At 34.0% G+C, this 22,410-nt stretch overlaps 1 protein-coding gene across 2 annotated transcripts in view; it reads left to right on the top strand.

Annotated features, from left to right (window-relative positions):
* LOC149071758 (lachesin-like) overlaps nt 1–22,410 on the top strand; it is a 252,820-nt gene that overhangs the window by 206,904 nt on the left and 23,506 nt on the right. For both annotated transcript variants that reach the window (XM_089247645.1, XM_089247644.1), the window contains exon 3: nt 13,698–13,905. In XM_089247645.1, coding sequence (XP_089103771.1) covers nt 13,698–13,905 — 208 coding nt within the window. The remainder of the gene's footprint in view (nt 1–13,697; nt 13,906–22,410) is intronic.

Raw genomic sequence — 22,410 nt, 5'->3', positions numbered from 1 at the left:
GTTAAGGGTTAAAAAAAAAATTGCCTCTTCGTCAATACAAAATTACTCTAGGAACTTACGATAATGACACGGCTGGAATAGGACGTGTTATGTTATTCACACATTAGCATAAAAACCTTAATATTTAAACTAGACCTGGTAAAAAGGTGGTAAATTTTTTTCTTCATCCTTTGCTAAAAACTCATTTTGACTGTACAAGTCAAATCATCGGCTTTCCAAAAACTATGTTATATATTTTCATGAATATATTCATTGAGGAAAACGTTTTTAGTCGTAAAAAAATCGGATCGACTTGCCCTCGATGTAGCAGCCTAAATATGCCAATAACAACTAGGAATGGATTATTATTTTTTTCTGGAAAAGCATCTTTCTTGTTCTTGAACATGACATCACCCAACATCACCGATTTATAGATCGATTTACCAAAGAAAAGTTTATACAAGAGAAAGTGACTTGTTAATCATTTACAGCAGGTATAATACATTTAAAATGTGCAAGTTCTAGAATGGCATAAACTTTGAATTTACTTCAAAATATTTGTACAAATATTCAAAGGTTATTATTAATATTTTTACAATCACGGACGTCAATATTTCGCCAGTGCAAGACATTCAATCCAGTTCTCTGTTTTCTTTCTTCCCTTCCCGACCAACGCGAACTTTTATTGTAACGCTATGAACACGCTATGAACTGAAGTTGTTTTTTTCCTCCACTGTTTCTATACTCTGGTTAATGACCCCCACGCACACATACAATGTATTTGCCTACTGCAATGTATGCATGAACGAAAGAGAGCATCAATACACGTGCTTAGGGTGAGGGAGAAAGAGATATCCATTGTCATCTGCCTCTTATCTACTATACTCGTTTTCTACTTCTATTTATTATTTTTCTTCCCTTCTTTTTTCTAAAATATGCGAACAAAGTTACCAGTTTTATAGTTAGTACGTCAAATAGGAATTATCCAAATTTGTCGCCAAAAAAGACTGCATGGGGTGTTAGTAATAATTTCAAATAAATCAGAGCAAAAAAATGAATAAAAGTCATTGTTTAACTCTATACAAATATTTTGATTATATAAAAATGAGAATGAACTTAATTATGTATGTCAGTGGATATTAGAAATTTGATTCTTGTCCCTGGTTAGTTGAAAGTATCTATGAGTATTCCAGTACAGTCGAACCCTGTTGTAGCACCGACCCCACTCAACGTCACAAATTTTCAGTGAAAAAATCTTTCATATATAGGGATGGATGAAAAACCCGTTTTAGCACCAACTCGTTATAACGATAAATATAACTAATAAGAGATACAGTGGTACGTAATAATAGTTTCAATTTATGTAATGATGCTTTTCTGAAACACTATTCCGACGATATTCCGATATAAAGCCGAACTCATTAAAGCGAAACAATTCTTTGGGATAGATGGTGGCGTTAAATCGGTGTTCGAATGTACTACAGTGTCATAAAATGGGAAAAAGAAGTAATGCTTATACATCTTAAGTTTTATCATTCCATAACTTACGTAATACCCAATTTTATCCGAAAAATCTCCCAGAAACTATTGATGAGAAGAGAAAATACAAATCTTATTAAAATTCCGAAGAGAGGAAAGTGTTAGCCACCTAGAAAAGTGTCTTACACCCTCTAGATAAGTTTCTTAGATGGTGAAACACTTGAGATGTTCCTCAAGGCTACTACGTTCGTTACAATTAAGAGTATCCGAAATTCTTGAATCAGCGTAAAAGTTTAAAAAAAAAGCAGAAAATTGGATCCAAAATCGTTAGAAAACCTCGATATAGTTTGGAACTAAGTAGAACATCCTACTTGAACAAGAGAAAACCTCAGAAAGGTTGAAGGTAAATCGCAACAAAACAAAAAAAGATGAGGAGAAAAAACAAAGAAAGATATTTTGTGAGATTCTTGGGAAATCCCGTAGTCAGGCTCCTGATTTATTATAATCAGCTCAGGTGGTATATTTCTAACCTTACGAAGTATTTACAGTCAATAAATGTCTAGAAAATGTGACGCAACTGTAAATATACTGGCTCTTCAGAGGAAATATGGGCAATTTTACGTAGGCACCTTGGGAATTTTTCCTCTATTTTTTAACCCGTGTCCGGGGATATCTATTTGCTTAAGAAATAATTCTTCTCGCTGTAAGGAGACTCAACTTTAAAAGTCGTAAATCTTCTGGAATAGTTCGGATTCGAATATATTATCTTGGTGGAATTTTACTCTGGATATTTTTCGGAAAATAATCACTGGAATGAAAAAAATCCTTAATATTTTACCCTCCGCTTATATTTACTTTTTTTTTTAGATTCCAGTAATAATACTTCCCGTGGTATATTTTCAATATTGTTAATAAATAAATTAATTAATTAAATAAAATAAAATAATAAATAAAATAAAATAAAATAATAAATAAAATAAAATAAAATAATAAATAAAATAAAATAAAATAATAAATAAAATAAAATAAAATAATAAATAAAATAAAATAAAATAATAAATAAAATAAAATAAAATAAATAAAATAAAATAAAATAATAAATAATAAAATTAAATAAAATAATAAATAATAAAATTTAAATTTCCAAGGGGAAAAAACAGTTGTCCTGTTTTTTGCGAGATAAATTAATGAATTTTTTCTTTGAAATTAAATGTGTGCAAACTACCAATGCAAATATAAAGGCAACAACAGACAAAATTCCCAAAGAATGACTAAAAAGAATTCCCATAAAAAATATGGATGTCGAATATACGTGTACATAAACTATATCAAAAATACAACAATACGAGAAATAAAAAAAACAATAATTGTAACAAAATATAAACATACTGCCCACAAGAAATAAAGGTTGTCTCATCTAACTATTCATTTTTTTGAGAGAATAAAGGTTTATTTGTATGAATAAACTACATACAACAACACAACAAAAAACAACCCAACACATGAACTACACAACTGTATGCAAGAGTATGATCTCCCAAGGGACCTCATGTCCGTCCACGGCAGATCCATGAAAATAATACCAAAAATGTTTTCTTGTGGCCAACACATCGTTAAATATATACACGTATGTGTTACACGCACACATACACTCACATATAAATTGCCCCATGGTTTTTATTGTGTGTTTATTTGTCAGTCTTAAAACTTTATATACTATTTATGATATTGGTATTTTCCACATATGTTTTAATCAGAGTTTTATATTTTTTTATGCATTTTTCATTTTTTATGTGTGAATCCAGGGTATTGTAAATTTTTGGTCCTAAATAGATGGTTTTTTTTTTTATTATAGATTTACGAGGAAGAATTATTTGAAATTGCGTCCCGTTATTTCTGATATTTCTTTGAATCTGTCTTATTTTATTTGTCTATGGAGGATAGCTTCTCGATTCATGCCAATATGCTTATCGCATTTCTTTTTAAACGCGTCAATTGATTAGAACTCACGATCCCCGGTTGTAAGCTTTTCCATTTATTCACAACCCCCAATAGAAAAAAATGACTGTGCATCAAAATCTAGAATTATTCCATACCAATCGATACTGTTGTTCGTATGTCGAAGCAAATGATTGACAATGTAAACTGATGATCCAATCTATCCATCCCGTTTAAAATTTGAAGGACTTTTCAATCCTATCCCCCTGATATCTAAGTTCTTCCTACATCATTTTCAAAAAAAAAACACGTTATGCCTAAAAATTTACTCCATGAAAAATTATCATTTATTCACTAAAAATATATAATTTTTTTCAATGGGAAGTACAGTAAGTATTTAAATACACTTTAATTTGTCTATACACTTGGTACATGGAACTATAGATTGAATATTTTGCACTAATGATTTGATAAACTAGCTCTATTTAAAATTTGTGCATTTAACTACCACCAAACTAGTCGCGCTAGTTGCAATTATCTAACAACTGTTATTAAATAATTAATTTACTCTGAGCCTTGATTTCGGTTAGTTGCCCAAAAAAATCTCAAGTGACTGACTGTTTGTTTGTGAAATTGACGAGAATCCAGTCACGAACCTTTGCTTCTGGTATGGTTTTAAATACCACTAGTGCAATCAAAAAGTACCCCGACAGCTTTTACTACCTAAGAATGAATGCAGATAGAACCTGTTTAATTGGTGTTTCCTTCGAAGTAATTACCCTGTTCAATTATGAATTTTCGTCATTTTTCCGACTCAGGAGCTCTTTATCCCTTTCTTCAGTTTCATACAATAGTTGGTAAAGCCACTTGAAGTAGAGATGTGGTTAGCGTATATCTATTGGTTCCACTTCCCTGAACATATGAAAAAAAAAACAAAAAAACTTTATATTTCGTACTCCACCTGAAGAAATACCATAACTATAATGAACTGATAGATTAAATAATAATAAAAACAAGGACCGTGACCGAAATATCGATATTAGATCACTTCAAACTTCCAGAAATAGTTAGAAATGTGAAGGACACAACAGGTTGCAACATGATCACAAACCTAATTTTGACATTTAGTCACCTTGTAAACTTGTAAGAGCCGCTAGCGCAACAAACACATTTTTACTAAAAAATAGAGTTAGCAAAAAAACACTGCCAGAAACAATTGCCAGAAGCTAACTGAATTTAACAAATCATATTTGGTTCCACTTACCCAGAATTTCCACATACGCCAGTGCACCTTACAAAGATTGAACATTATTTCAGTCAATTAGAACTAATTTATCAAGTTCTCCCACTGACCGCCTGCTCAAACGTCACCGACCAGAGGTTGAAAAACACTGTATCATTATACAGGGTGTCCCATCAAGACCGCCCAAACTCTGCGCAGCCAGATTCCTTGCAGGGAATACATAAAAAATTCTGAAAGAACCGTATCTGTACGACCCATCGTTTTCGAGAAAAATTCGAAAGAAAACTATGACGTCATATCCGGTACAAGGAGAAAAAAAAATATTGGAAACATGAAAATCGGTATTTGCATATGTTTACGTATGAAAATGATGTCCAAAATGTCTACCGCGCATATCGAGGCATGCATGCACGCGCCGTGGTCAAGCCGTCGTTTGATACAGCACCGGATATGACGTCATACTTTTCTTTCGAATTTTTCTCGAAAACTATGGGTCGCACAGATACAGTTATTTGGACATTTTTTATGTATTCCGACCGAGGAATCTCGCTGTGCAGAGTTTGGGCGGTGTTGATGGGACACCTTGTATATGTAGCAATTGTTTCAATACGTATTGAAACTCCATTGCGATCCAGAGCACGATTTTCCGGTTTCAATGGTCTTAAATTGATCTAATGATATTTTTTTCAAGATGAGACTTGAGGGTACCTAACGCAAATAGTCCTAGTAAAGATATCGATCCAAATGAGTTAATCAATTTATTATTATTATTTTCTTTTTAAAGAACATTTTGACACACAATACACATAAATCATTAACTTGTTTTTTAATAGTAAGTTTTCGCTAGTGTTTGAAGAGGTTGTAAAAACCGTGATATATTGAGATGTTGGATTTTCCATGGAATATTTGACTTCCCCCTCATTTGATCAGAACGATATTTTTCTCATAAATATTCTTTTAGATGAATTCCTTTCATATTTTATTTTCCCCCAAGCGAATCTTAAAAACTCAGATCCCCAGCAGAGATTTCGATTCGACTGAGAGAACTTGATTTTATTGCCGATTTTAGATCACCCGGACCTGGTGCATGTTGACTCCACTCGTGAATCGCTCTTCGGATACATCTATTGATTTCGGATACGTCTGCCCTATCATGGGAAACTACAATAACTCTCCGGTTTACATTGCAGCATCCTTCATTTCACGACATCCTGAATTGCGGTTGCTATTTTTGGCCTCGTTTTTTTTCAATTCAAAATCAGCTATAACATAGGCAACGGCTCACTAAATTTATCCATGTTCATACAAAACATTTATTATTCAATGCACAGAATTTTCTCATAGAAATAAACTTGTATCGCATAGAATACTTATGAATATAACTATCCAATGTTTCTTATAAACTGATTTGGTATTCGACTCCGATTTATCTATTGGTCTCATAATATTGAATTAATCGAAATTGCGAAACTTGCATAGAAAATAACTAGCTTTTTCAAACTCATAAACATGCAAAACCACACGAAAGTTTTTGTTATTTCACAATATATATATATATATATATGGAGACAAAGTAATGAATCTGTGACGTAGTCCATTGTTTGATTCAACAGTTTAGCACTTCTGGAGAATTGCTGGCAATGTGACTTATTTCGCTCTGAATTTAACCCCTTCAATTATGAAACATATGGTTGCAAAACGTCATTTGTGCTTAAAGATTGTAGAAATGATTTATTTGATTGTTGTAAAACGAATTCCTCCTAAAATGCGTTTCTGTATTTTCAATTTTATTTTTCAGAATTTGTTTTATTGAAGCTATTAAATATTCTAAATTTTATTATATTCGAATAATTATACTTTAAAGATAAAGGGCCGTTCAAGTATTACGTCACCATCGATGGGGAGGGGGCTTTCCGATTTGCTGACTTTTGATGACAAGGGGGAAGGGGGGTTTGTATAATGCTTACGTCATCAACCACCCATATATATATATATATGTGTGTGTGTGTGTGTGTATTGTTTGTGTAATTGCATTTTTAATTGGGTGCTGTATTTTTTGAAATATATGACATCCATATTTGTTATGAGCATATTTTTCTCAGCCACCTCGTTGAACATTTCGCCTGTTGTGGCCTTGTATTTGTATGCGTTCTTTGCTGTGCTCTCCTGCCTTGTAAAATTCGCCTGTGTGTCTTGATGGAAATTATTTCGTAATTCTCTTCGACATGGCCTCTAAGAATTTATTTATCTACACAATTTTTGGCATTCAGAATGGGTTTCACCACCAAATCCCAAAGTCTTCATGGAGATCAGTAATTGTTTTGAGCTAACCATTCATTTGTGCTTTTAAGCAACACTATGATTTACCCCTCACAATGCTCTCATTTTCCACAGACAGACAGAAATGACCAGTGACTGCCGAGAAAGACCACCTTGTTATGGTTTGCGCTCTTTCCCAAAGGGATGGACGATCTTGGAGAGCCATCATCCACAGACAATGAGCATCGTTGAGTCCTCAATCATACTGTGATGATCTGAATTTTTTTCTTTTTAACACAAAGTGCTTGAAATTACCTATAGATGGCGTATGCATACACATTCTGTTTTTTTTTTCTTCATTTTTTACAATTTCCCTATTTTTGGATAGATTTGCTTGAAATATATAGAGCAGTTGTAAATTTTTGAGTAGCGGAAAAATGCCTGCTGGTCACCAATAACTATATTGGTGATTGTAGGTTCACAAACCTAGATTCTCTGTATCACGCCTTTTTTCGATTGCATCATACTGTATTTGCAACGTATGATTTCCTAGTGTCATCTATCTTTTACAAAAGACAACTGACAAAAAAATTACGCTGCCGTTTTGAGGGAATGAGCTTTCTCAAACTTCCCTCAGTCTAAGTGTTAATACGATAATATATTCAGCTACTGTGGGGATGAAGTAGCTCATAAGCGTGAGGTGAGAGAACAAGTTCGAGTTATAAATAATAGAAGCTATGGAGACCACGCGTGTGCTGCCAGTATATAGGAATGAGTTCTTGCTTTTCTTTTTCTATGAAACCAGTGTTGTCCGTTTTTATTTAGCTTTATAATTGAGCTGTAGATCTTTGGCAACATTATTTGTTCATCGAAAATTACGTGTTTTCAATATTTATCCACCTCTTATTTATTTGAAAGAAAATTTCAACATGCTAAACAGTGAAGTACGCTTTAATAACTTAAGAATTAAAGCTCATGGTTCAATCTAACATGTGATGCGGGTTATATAAGTTGCAATAACACTCTCGTACACGCATGCAACTAAATCATTCATAATTAAAATCTAATACTGCGATAAATATTAACTTTACACTCGAATATGAACTGAAAACTTTCATGTCTGACATACAAACGAAGAAAGGAATATCCAATGTTAAACTGGTGGCCTAATGCTTATTATATCGATGCTCTTAAGCGCCAACTACTCACCATTCACTTTGTAGAGCCACTCATGTCTATGAGTAAACACCCAGAATATATCTCGAGACGCATACCACAAACGACCAACGCAGCGTAATTAATTAGCACATAAAGACTATCTCGCACCATGAGCCGCTATGTTTAGAATTTCATCCATAGTAATAAATTTTCAACACGATGTCCATCCGCGTGAATTACCTTTCGAGTTCGCATACTTGGAGAATCCATGAAATTACTATGTCTGAGGGTTTAGAAAACGGTCCGTCGTTATGATGTGTGTTTTACAAGAGTCTTGCTGCAATAAGACCATGTTCTGTTGGTACTCATAAACTAGAGACGGCCACTTGTCACGCGTGTATTAAAACAGATTAAGCTGACCCTTCGCATTTAAAGAGTTATCTTTATCGTGTTTAATCTAAGGTGCACTCCGTTTCATAAATCTGATTCCTTGGAGAACAGTTTAATGGAAAGAGGTCCATGAAGACACGCGCAATATTAATTGAGATGTATAGTTATAGCGGTGAAGAGGAGAGGAACTCTCGGCTCTAAATGACCAGATTTCGGTTAGAGAGTTTGGTTCATACGTAACTGAATGAAGCTATCCTAAAATGGAATGGGCTTGCAGTCGTGTATTTTATAGTAACAAGATCGGACGGGCATGGCAGATATCTTGTGTGTGGTATGTATATACAGTCAGACCTCTTTAGAGTGTCATTCGGATTACGCGTCACTCCGGTTACCTGGTCACTTTTTATAATTCCGATCGTCTTCAGTAGCATTCTTATGTTATTAAACTACGGAAAATGCGTCTCCACACTCCGCTTAAGAGGTCACTCTGATGAAAATACCCTTCATAAATTTTCATAGAATGCACGAGATAAGCTCGATGCCCATTTATTGGTGGGTTTTCCGTCATTCGACAGAGCATGACTGCCCCCCACATAAAAAAACTTGATAGACTTTGAGCCCGAAGGTCAATAATGAATCTAATTTTATATGAGCGCTTTTTGTACACTATTGAATTTATTATAGTTGGCCACCAAAAGTGTATATCTGCTTATGCCGCTGCTGCTTTTTTGCATCAGAGAAAGGCAAATACTGGAAGTAAATATTTGCGAATGACTATTGGGCCGGACTTGACGCGGGATAGAGCTTATTATATTACCAGTACGTCAACCCCCCAAAAACAACAATAATCCTAGGTATGATAATGAAAGGCACATAGATTGAGGGTCACTATATCACCGATCTCAAACAGCCATCAAAGCTGAAATACATGCTCGGAAAAGATACATTAAAGGAAAAACAAGAAAACTACATTTTTCTAATTTTTTTCCGTATCTCAAAAATTAATCAAAGCCCTATCTCCGAATACCTAGGATTCGAATGTTGCTTTAAAGAACTACTAATTGATTTACATCGACTTCATTTGCTTGAATTAACTTTCATTCCCGTTTCTACTTTTTAACTGTAAAATGGAGATCCATATACTTGAGTGATATTTACCCTTGGCTTCCTTTTCGCTTTATCCCAGTTTTCAAAAAAGGACCCTGACCTAAAGCTTTGTCCCCTCCTTAAACGAGGGTAAATTCTTTCATCAAGCTATCGATTCTCTTTCATCTATCCAGCTGATCTAATTGACTTCGCATCGGAAACAAAATAATTTTTCTTACTTAATTACCTTAATTAAGTGTGGACAAAATTGAATATCGGCTAATGCCAGACCTGGTTCTTTTTCTCCACATCCCTTGTTATCCTTCTTTACTTTACTTTCCCAGTTATCGTTTAATCAGTTTTTTTTTTCTTTTACTAAGTATAGATAATTTTTTTTATTTCTGTTGCATACGCAGATTAATAACTTATACTCTTTTACTTAGGGTTCAGAATTTCTGAAAAAAAACTAGAATTTTCGATAAGAGAAAAAAAAAAGTTAATGAAATAACTATCATTGGAAGGGTTTTTTGTATTTTTTTAATGTATTATTTTTCCATTATTGTTCTAAACAATTCACGGATGTTCTTCGTAATATGGAGAGCCACCACAATCAAACTCTGTTGCGATGACATCAAAGATTTCCCATGAAATTTTGTCGTTATAACCGAGGTTGGCGTTTTCAAGGGGGATGACAAAAAATATAATCAAAACCAATCAATTTTTGTTCATGATTTTTTTAAATGTTTAGAGTAATTATGGTTCATCGAGAAAATTATGAAATATTGGGTAAAATAATACGGGACAACGTGATTCTTACAAACCTGTTGCCAAATGTTGGCAAAAGTGCAAGTTGTTATTTATAATTAACTCTTGGCAAGTGATACACTGCTACATCAAGTCTGCTAATAGGTATTTCACGGGGCAATAATCGATTTGGCAAATGTGGGTGATGAATATTTCTGGTTTTATCCATGCAAACACAATTATAAATTATGCAACTTACCTTCATTCCCCACTTCTGGTAAAGATTGGGAATGAAATCAAGCTTCATTAAAAAACGGGACATTTTTATTAGAAGAAGTAGGCAAGTACCAAATACGGAATCGTTTTAAATAGTGGTCATGTCAATCAGCAATCCGGATCAGTGGTCATGTCGGAGCTTGAAAACATGCAATGTCTCATTTTTCAACGTTTGCAATAAAATATAACAGCATAGAGACGAATAGAATAGAAATAGAATGTAATCAGCTCAAATTTTTGAAATTTCTCAAGAGAGAGTCATTAAAAATAAGAGAGGAAGGGGAAAAACAGAGAAAAAAGTAAAAAAAATTGTCGTTATATCCGAGATGGCTACAGGCAGTCACGAAAAATGTAAACAAATATTGTAAATAACCAGTTCAAGTTGGTAAAGTGTTGCCAGCTTTTAAAAAATATTTATAGTGAAATATTTATTCTCTTCAGAAGAATAAAATAAATAACTCTAAAATTAATTTTGATTGTTTTTATCGAAAATAGACTGAAAACAATAGGTAAAACTCTGGATTTATAGCACTTCCGATCCTTTAAATACCCACTTCCAGTTGTTAAAAGGACACACATCACTACACAAAAGTGGGCGTAACTCCGATTCTAAGCGTCATATAAACAAAACAAGACCTGTTTTGGAATTGCAAAGAATGGGGCTTTCATAAAAGACTTGAAAAGAAAAATCTATATTTTCTTCAAAAATGACGTTTTCAACGTAGTCGGATACCTTAATGAAACAACATTTTTGTAAGCTGTTAATATGAGTAGTTGATAAGGTTTTCGCGGCCATCATTTGATAAAAATTGTTTTTTCGGGTTCGAAGACCGTCGTTATGAGGTTATCGTATGGGAATCTTTTAGACTTAAAATATAGTTTTTGTTTTATTTTTATAAGACTACTGAGTTCATCAGTAAACCAAGGAGTAAATTTTATTTGTTCAGACGCACGTGAGTATGATCGAGGACTATTTATCACTATTGTTCCCAGTTTAAGAATAGGGATCGAATGCAGTACCTGCATCGCAAAAATATGAATCAAAATTGTAATTGTGTAAATGGAAGAAATGACATTATAATCAACAACATTAATGGTTCTAGGAAAATTAATTGTTGGTAATACTGTCAATTTTGGTTTTTAAACATCAAATTTCAGAGAACAGGAAAATGATCAGTTATATGTCAGTCCGAAATGTAGCCGAATTGTATTCTAAAATAGTAATCGAACGGAGGATGAACATATGATCCAGACAAGAATGAGAAAGTCGATGGGTCTCATGTCAGTAATTTATGGATTTAGTCCATTAGAAACAATTAGATCAATACAGTGTGAGTATGGGTATTCATTCCTGTATTCAAAAAAATCAATATTTATGCCACCTATTATATAATCTAATTCAACAGTAAATTCAGAAGCTGGGCAAGCATGTGATCTAAATGTCCAGGATGGTTTATAGTTGTAAATCATTTAAATAAACAGCTACAGTTTCAGCAGAGTGCATGGTGACTAAACTAAATTTAGTGACTTGATAAATTTGCTTGGTGTAAACAAATATTCGACAAGAAATATATGATCTACAGCAAGAAAGCAGATCAAATCCTGAAATTTTATAGTAATCAGCTTCGTCATCGTAAGCCCATATTCAAGAGAGCACAAGAACATCGATCATGGTAATTTCAATTGTGTTTAAAAAAATCGAAATTCGATCTAACACTACGAATATTGAAATGAACAATATTAATTTTAGACGAAACAAGGTTATGATCAGAGTTGATTGGTGATATTAAAAAGTATACAAACTCCTCCAGGATGTTGAGAGAAAAGTGTTTTATGTTGTTATAAATCATCTTTATATAATCACAGGATCAATTAAAATTTTTAAGGAGTACACCCTAAATGATTGAGAAAAACTGATATAAACAGAAAATCAGAAAATGTACAATAATATATAAACTTGTTTCTGAAATGCAGTACGATTCCGGGAAATGAACAATATGCAGTGTTAAATACTAGCGAGTAACAAATGAAAAATAAAATTCAACAAAACAGTCTACGTGTTTGAGCATATGTAAATGCTTCGACTACATTCTACGTATTGTACAGGATCAATGGGAAGATATAGTTTCGTTCAAGGAAAATAAATACTCTACCAATAAATTATGTGTGTATGCACATTTTCCATATACTGTGCCTATAAATCTCAAAAATGCATATTTTTTTCTAAATCTTATTCACGGAATATGAGAAAATAACATCAATTTATTAAAGAATAAATAAATAAATAAATAAATATATATATATATTTATTATATATATATATACACACACACACACACACCAAGGCATTTTTTTAAGCATATTCTTTCTAGGAAGTTGGAATTGAAATGAGTATTTCAGTTATTGAACAATTTATATTTTTGTAGTAGTAGAAAAAGCTATGGATGACGTCTTAACGTAAATAGAAAAATTCTTTTTTTTTCGAATAAAAACTGGGAAAACTTTTTTTCATTTATTTTGAAACACAACTCCTTCCATTCTTACGTAGCAACCAACTTTGGAGAATGAGAAGAATTCAGGTAGATTTTCGCGTGTATCCGAGTACCTTATGTAGACTTTACGCATACTTTATGTAAAAGGGGTTTCTGTAAATACAAAGTGGGGATTTTCCATCCATAGAAGTAAAATGGTAGAAATTATTTCATAATAAAATTTAAATCATAGGGATTTTTATCAACAAAAAAGTATAATTCAAATACCTTTCACCACAAATAACTATTTCCTTACTTCCTAAAAGTACGTTTTTGTCAGAGGAAAAATGCCATCGTGTTGTCCGGAATGGCAAATAAGACGCATGTGAACATTTCTTTCATAAGTAATTAGATCGAAAGCGGAATGGAAGGAGCCGTTTGACTTGTTTTTGGTGAGGAAACGTAGATTTGTCTAATCACAAAAAAAGTAAACAAGTTACCGTTTGATTTTTGAAATTATTCCGTTTTTTTCAAAAAGCATCTGAATATAAGACGGGTGCATAATTCGCACTAAAACATTCTGGTATTAATTTAACGTTTAAAATCCGTTGACTATATGCATGAAAACACTTTATACTCTCGATATCACATAAAAGTGTATTTATTTATTTCAGGTCGCCTGGATTCGGGTAGAAAGCCAAACCATACTCACAATCCACACACACGTAATTACTAGAAACTACAGAATAACCCTGCATCACAGGGACCACCAGCACTGGAACCTGCATATTGCTGATGTCCAGGAAGTAGACAGGGGTAGTTATATGTGCCAAATTAACACCGTGCCCATGAGGAATCAAGTCGGATATCTGGACGTTGTAGGTGCGTATGTAGATTATATCATTCTGGTTTTGAACTTCAATTAACAATCAGAACTCGTTCCATGAACGTGCTCGTAATCCGAATCACTCGCATATCGAATCAAAGTTCCCCATAGGAAATAATGTAAACGTGGACAAGATTCGTTTCACAATTATTCATTCGTATTATGCAGATTATAGAAACTGCTTTTGAATAACAGTAGAGTGTACGCCGCTTAATCATATCGGAACTGGAGGTTTCTGATAAAATCAAGCGATTCTTAACTATATCCGAAAAATACGGACCATGTGTCCCGTTTAGTCGAATGGACTAACTTCCTTTTTCTTTCTAACATAACACGTTTCAAAATGTCGAATCTTGCACTATTTTTTATATTTTCCTTCTAAAATAGGATCCCCCCCCCCTTTCCCTCAAGCTAATATCATTTTCTTACATTCAAACATTGCGAGGAGTTAGAATGAAACAGCATAATCTAGGGGGTGGTAAAACTTTTCGATCCGCGGTACAGAAACTTGTACGTAAAGGGTACCCATATGACTTGTATTTCACGGGATATCCTAATTTTGGGACCGCGTCTGTGTGAAGGTGGTCCTGCCCTTATATTAAATATGATAAGGTTGGATTACATACTAATATTGCGAGGCTAGAGCCCTATCAGCCCCCTTCCTTTCTTGTAGCGGCTGTGATGGTTATCCTATTGACTATACTTAGAAAGAAGATTCCGATTTTTTTGACAACGGAATCCCTTCTGTTCGAGAATAATAATACACTGTTTCACGTTTCACACAAGACGCCAGCAAGCATTATTATTATGTTTTTTTTTTCATATCCATCTACATAAACATTTTCACTTACGAGTTAAATGGTATTGCTGTCCCTGATGCAACTAGGCATGGGTGGAGATACGGGGGGGGGGGCATTGCCCCCAGCGTGAAAGGTGGAGTCGACTCATCTAATGAATATATGTATATATGAATTGACGTCATCATCATCGTGCCCCCCAGACTTCCAAGTCTATCTCCGCTTTTGCAACTAGGGACACCGATTTGGGAATTCGCATCGGGAGCGGTTTCGGTTTATTGAACATTGTTGAGTGTTGGTAAAAAAAACCCGAATACAATGCTCTGTTTCACAATTCTTAAAAAGGTCTCTCCGCGTTATCTTAAAGTCATTCTTCCACTTTTCCGAGACTTCGTTTGTCCTGGACTGAAGTATACCGTAAGGTTTTGGAGACCATACCTACAGAAGGGCTTGGACTTTGTTGACGGAGTGTGGAGGAGAGCTAGAGGCATGCTTTTGTTGGCACACAATGTTTGAGCTATGAAGAGAGAGTGTACTGCTATTGCGGAAAAAAAATTCCCGACGTCAGCCTTACAAGCTTTTGTTATTTACTGCAAACGGAACAGTCATCTACACCTTCATACAGCGACTGTTGAAGCTAGACCTTGGACTTCGTCCTGTATTTTATTGGTCGTCCACCGTTGCCGCCGTTTCACGTCTATCCATCGGATCTGAATTTCTGCGACATTTTGGATTGCTTATCGATGTTCCCCGCTGTCAATTAATCGATCACTCAGTTTCGTTCCCGTTGCAAGATTGCTGGTGCGAACGCATCATCTCCAGCGGTGAAATGTATGGGTCTTAGAACTGACAGAGACTGTAGCAACGTTAGGGACATTTAAGCATGACGTCAAACACTGTATCGAAAAAAGAGCCCGGCAGTCGCGTCAAAATCAACTCCTTATTGTTGACGACCTTGACTCAGAAAAGGCCTTTGACTGAGTCCTTACAACAGACTTCATTGCTTAAATATGTTGACATTGGAAGATCGTAGGTTTCGCGGAGATATGAGCAAAGTGTTTAAAGTTTTTAAAGAGAAGGATAGGATGGAATATAAGTTATTAATAAACCGTCACAACCGCAATGAACTGCTTCTACAAGGGTCACAGGTATCGTTTAGTTAGGAAAAACTCCACATTGCGGTGGAGGGAATTTTTCTCTAATAGCGTTCTCAATATAGTGCAACCTCCTCGGTAACGGACACCTCCTGTAAACAAATACGTTTCATTCCCCATGAAATTAGGCTGAAATGCATTTCATTTCCCGTTGGTGGACACTTTCAGTAGCGGCCAGTAAAACCAGGCATACTTTATTTTTTTTCCAAACTTTTATCATAAACCGAGAATTTATCACCTAAGATTGTTTTATTCTAAGCTCGGGTTGGTAAATAAATCGTCAATTACCTACTTAATTATAATCTGAACATAACTATGGTCCAGGATGGTGTATTCGAATGGTAATGTTGGTTTTGTTTGTTGATAATGCGCAAAGAAAGCCAGCATTTTAAGACTGATAGTGTTGTTTTTATCTTCTCCACTCTTAATTTAATTTAATTTTTATTAAAAAAGACATGTAGTGTACTTATCACGTATGGGTGAAAATAATCATTCGATTTTATGAACAGAAGAACAATTATATATTTTTCCGTATTTATCAGATTTTTTAACTTCATTTGAGAATTATGCAGTCTCCGTTAAAAGTGATAAATCTAAAGTGTATTTCAATCGAACTTTGTTTATCGAGATGATTGGTGATTATGCATAACTACCGGTGAATCACTTTTACAGTAACATATATGTACATTTTAACATTAAAATGTGTAGCCACCAAATGCGGCCAAAGCAAAACGTAGTATAAATGTGGGAGTCGTATTAACGAAGTCCCATTGTATATCGTACCTCCCCATTAGTGGGCATTTCCCGTTAGCGGGCAAAATTTTATGTTCAATGGGTGTAGGTTATTAAGAGGTTCTACTTCAAATGTAATATCTTATTTCTGGGAGTCGGAATTCCAACGCAATTGACACGATTGTGGGAAAGTACGATAAACATAGTGGGATAATTCGGGGAAGCTATCCATACGTACATAAGATAATCATGATATTTTTTATCGGCAATGTATTATAAATTATTAATTATTTTCAAGATACATGCTTTCATATTGAGTTGCTGTGTTTTAGTTGTATTTGTGTGACATCCATATTTTTTATCATACATATTTTTCCAGCCAACTCGTTGAACAATTTGCCTGTTGTGGCCTTTTTTTTGCATTTATTTGTGTGTTTATAAAGATTACCATCAAAGACCTTGTAAAAATTAGCTCCAGCACAATTTGAACTTTTTCAACAATCGTAGTCAAGTTATCGGAAATCTATGGTTTAAGATAAGAACGCAAAAAAACCACTAATTTTATACTGCTTTCAATTTTATGGCTACACATCCACCAAACGTCCTATTTATAGAACGATCTATATGCTGAATAAACACATGAGAATGAGACAAAATCTCAGAAATGCTCATTTCTACACATTCCAAATGCGTCCTGAAAAAAATCATGCCGAAATTCAGAGTTCAAAAGAACTTCGGCATTAATGGATTAACCGAGACACTCGTGAACCGGAGTTCCACCGTATATTGTTCTGATAAGAATTCAAATTTAGTACATGGAATACAAGGAAATGTGAAACCTAACTGTAGGAAAGCAGAATGCAGTCAAACCCCAGCAAAGCGAAAATCGAGTATTAACTTATTCAACTTCGAAAGGAAAGCAAGGATTTAGCCAAGTGTTTTAAACTCGTTTAATTGAATGAATATTCATATCGTCACCTCAGCTTCGTAATATATGCAGAAGATGTCTTGTCGTTTCAATGAGAGTGGTGCTCCATGGATTCGATGCGCTTGGCAAATGAAAGGAGAGAGAGAGAGAGAGATAACGCTGTTCTCGAATAAATCTTTCAGCTTATGCCAGCGAAATTTGCATCTCCTAGAAATTATAGCAAAAATTAAAGAAGGGAGAGAGAGAAAAAAAAGAGAAATATATATATTAAATTAAAATTCTTTGGATAATTTTAAAGCCGCGTAATATATTTATTTTCAGGATGCACGTGGAATTCAATTCATAATCTGCCATTTAATTACCGTGTTGCGGGGATTTAATCACGCGTGTAATTGTATTTAGATATTGAATATTTTGAACATCTCAGCTCACGGTGAATTTACCATTAAAAAGGCGAAAACCGATTTTTCCTTATTCATATATACCAGTGAATATATTTTATAAAATTTTTAGGCATCAAAACTGAATAATATTTCACTTTAAATTTCATTCCCTATGAAATTTGTTAACAGTACTAATGTCTACATTTTTGAAATTTTTTATTTATAATTGAGGAGCTTATTTTCAAAAGGGAACATTTCCACTTTTGCTAAAAATTTGCACTTTATTTAAAAAACGTATTTCTCCGGGTAACATTTGTTTTAGAAAAGTAGAAAATAATACAACAAATAGCAAGTAGGGTTAGTAGAAGAATATTTAAATAATATGTATTTTTTTTAAATCGAAATTCAATACAGTCATCCATATTTGAATGTTGTAAATGTTTTGAAAGAAAACAAGTAGAAATGCTACCCTGATTAAAATTTGAGCTAATTTCTAAATACAAATACAAGGCCACAGCAAGCAAAATGCCCAACGAGGTGGCTGAAATCTCAGATGGGTTTGAATCTGAATCGAACTCACATCCTTCGGTACGCGTGTTCTGCAATAACCATTGTCCCAACTGTATATTCTGTCACATGTTGATTCCAGAAGGCTTTTTCCCACCCAGAAATGTACTCTTACTGCCCCCTCGTCATTCGGAAACAATTCTGAATTACATCGACCGGACTCGACCTATTTTACTATCCATTAATGAACACTTCTTTTTAGCGGACAAAATTGTATTTCCCATGGCTGTGCGTTTTCGAGATATGGAAAATACCAGAGTGTATGAAAAAGGTGTATATGTTCCCCCTTTTGATAGATACAACTAATTTTACATTGTAATTTCAAACAAAAATATTTCCGTTTGAATAAGCACGGTTGCACAATCTGACGCAGCTTATCCAAAACATAGAAAAACCGTTAAAAAGTGCATTCCCGAAAAAAGTGGAAATGCTCCCTTTTGGAAATAAGCTCCTGAATTTATCTTTTCGCAATTTATATCTATCTTCTGTATAGTCATCAGGAATAAATGAATCAATGTATTTTTCTCTATGATAATAAAATAAACAACTGCATTATAGGACTGAAATAGCACTAAGAATTTTCTTGCAGACGAAAGATCGGAGAATTTTCTATTCAACAATTTATTTTCCATGTACAAACACTATATCTCATGATTTAATAACGCATCTATAACTCACGAATCAACGCCCATTTTCTAAAGAACATCAATATATTCCATATAAAGTTGAAATTTATTTGTAGTATTTGCTTTCAGTGCCACATTTATTATTCTAGTAAGAGAAGATGAATTTAAAGCGTAAATTGTTAACGCAGTAGAGTAGTTATGTCTCGAAAGTTAAGTTTTCTAAATATATCGAAAACTTAGAATTGGAAGAAAATTATTTCTATACAAATTTCAAAATATTTTCGATCTAACGTGGTTTTTAGTCTTCATGAACCTCTGAAAAATGAAATCAGAACCGGATATTCAAATAAGAAATTCGAATAATAACATAGCGCCATCTAGATTCGGTTCCTTGAAACTGGATGTAAAAATTATTTCGACTAAATTTTCTTTGAAAACTATATAGATCATGAAAAGAAATATACTATAAAAACATTATTAAAAATATAAATCCAATTGGGATATTTAACCGTTGAAATATTTGATTATTAATGTAATGAAAATTAATTGGGTAGATTAACTCAGTTGTACACTGTTCGTGTCTATGAAGTTTGACTTGTTTATTTCAAATGTTTGCAAATGCATTTATATGATTTTTTCTGCCTTTATCGGTTACTACATCAATGTTGATGCGTTTTTGAATTTTTTTTTATATTTTTCTTCTTAGTTTTATGTTTTTTCCTTTGTTACATTCCAGTTAATACGACAAGAAATTTTGCGTTTTGCAATGTCTACGTATGACCCGCGCAAGGAAAAGGCTGACATGGCTTTTTCAAAGGCCTTGCAAAAGTTATTTTTCTACATCAATTTTATGAACGGGGCTTGGATGTTGATAGTATTTGAATTTTTTGCACTTTTCTGCGTTTTTCTCACTGTTAGGGCGTTTTTTTTTTAGTTTTTGGGGAATTTTTTTGCCCACTTCTTTCACTTTTCAAATTCTTTGACTATGGAAAAATCCAAAAAAAATTATTTGAATACTGATTGTACTTAAGGAAAAAAAAAAGATGCTTGCATTTCTTGGAAAATAAAACAAACGTTTTTTTTTTTTTTGGCTTCCGTACCATAGGCATGCACAGTATTTTCTCAGGGCGCGAGGGATTCATTTCTAGTGTTTATTGCAACAAACCCCTGTTTGTCCTCCTCCACTACGCCAGTCATGCCCCCTCTCCCACCTATCAACGGGTATACCAATAGTGTATTTCTCAAAACAAAAGAAAATTATAACAATCGTCTCAGGCCCCCCAAGATGGAGAACTGCCAGCCCCATCCATAGGCGGTAGGGACATAACGCCAGTTTTCCTAACCGGTTCAGGAATTATATATATAACTCGTTTATAAGATACATTATCTTTTGATGACATTTTAACTAGAGAGGACAAGAAAAGAAGGATTTTATTTGTCGCTATCAAGCTGTTTCTTTCGACATTCGAACATAATCGGCTTTTCAAGAAAACTTTATTGTATTGTTTAATGATATTTTTTTACCCAATTTTTAGGGCATTTTTTCACGTTTTTAGGCATTTTTTAAAGTCACTTTTTGAGATTTTTTACGGCAACAACATTCAGACCTTGCTCATGAGTCTCTTTTCTCAGGCACTTCTCAAACACGTATTTTAACTGTTGTGGCTCTTTAAGAACTCTGTTGTTCTTAGTTGTTATTCTATCGTTACTATTGGTTACCTTGAATCTATTTAATTAATTTACGCATATCTTATATATTTTATTGTAATGTTTTATGTATAAAATTCAAGAGTTAGAAGAAGTTCCTCGCGATTAGCCCATGTAATGAACACAAATTTTCAATAACCCTAGAACAAATTCAATGAATACTTGTTAAACCACTCGGGAGACGAGCCTCGAGCACGATTGATGCTCTCCATATACCTTAACATCGAAAATTCGATGCACCGCTGGGACTAGAAACGAGTAATGATATTCATAAATCGCTTGAATATAATTTTAAATTCAGATTATTACTACTTCTCATTCTGAGCAACACTTCGAGTGCATAATGAATATCGATTAATTCACGACTAACTAACAATCATGGATATATATTACTCCCTGGTTTCCGAAATCGCCATCAAAACACGGAACCTGTAAGCGTTCAAACGACGGCCGCTGATGGTGTGTTCGTTCTCTAGTGTTTAAAATCTTGTTCAGGGGATGCGAAAATTACTTTCTACTTTCTGAAGGCTTCACTAACAGCGATTTATCGTTCCGTTTAATCTGTCGATACAAATGATAATTACTTATGCTACTGAACGGCGCATGCAACTCTTTAACTTCTACTGTGGAAATTGTTAAGTAAATATTTTTTGATTTATAAATTAAAAGGGATCATCGAAAACTGAAATCCTACATAACCACAATACACAAGCGTTGAAAAGGTGGTCAGTCATGTCAATAAGAAGTTAGCAAAATTTTGTAAAAGTATGTTGATATGTTCTATCCTTTCATCGCGAACGAAAATCCAAGAAATGATTTATTAATAACCAAAACTACTTGCCCAAATTTCCAAACCTTCGTCCAAGCAGCAAGCACTACACTGAACCAGGAAAGAAAATGGTGCTGGAGAGAGTTAAAGTTTTTAAAGCACAGCGAGGACGATTTTTACGGCAAACTCTACAACAGGGGTGGGCAAACATTGCCCAAGCCGTGACACAATTGAAATTACTGTCAATGTGTGTGCGTACACAATATCGATAGAAGATAATCTTTCCTACACCATGTTGTGTATAAGTACCATAACCTGAAAGCTAAAGATGATTAGGCCCCCTTTCCAAATAAACTTTGTAAGTGAACAAAGGGCCCCAAGAATTCACGGATATGAAATGCATACTTTTCGTCCTTTCTCTATGGATGCCCTTGAATCCTGTACAAATGGGGCGTCCAGCAACTCTGGTCCCAACGATGAAAACAAAACTGAAACGCATCAAATAAAAACCCATCATGTAATTATTGTCAACAAGCCTATCATACTAGAATATAATTTAAGTAGGCTGCGAGACTTTCATTCAAAAGAAAGGGTATATTCTATAGTTGGAGAGAATTCCGCCGATGGAAAAATGAAATACAATTTCTGAAATTTTGAAAAAAAAGGTTCGCATACCACTCCTGAAGTTATGACATCCCATTTGTGCATGCCGTGAGTTGACCATCCTTTCTCTACAACATTGTACTTTTACATTAGTACCATCATTGTACAGAGTGGCCAAATATGTTCCACGGTTTGGCATGGGTGAGTAGTGTGGCCGTCCATCATTGGAAATCAT

This window comes from Pholcus phalangioides, unplaced genomic scaffold (assembly GCF_987345545.1).
Source record: "Pholcus phalangioides strain wild (caught in Gottingen) unplaced genomic scaffold, Ppha-v1.0 ptg000018l_1, whole genome shotgun sequence".
Lineage (NCBI taxonomy): Eukaryota > Metazoa > Arthropoda > Arachnida > Araneae > Pholcidae > Pholcus > Pholcus phalangioides.
This window is presented reverse-complemented; position numbering and strand designations above follow the sequence as displayed.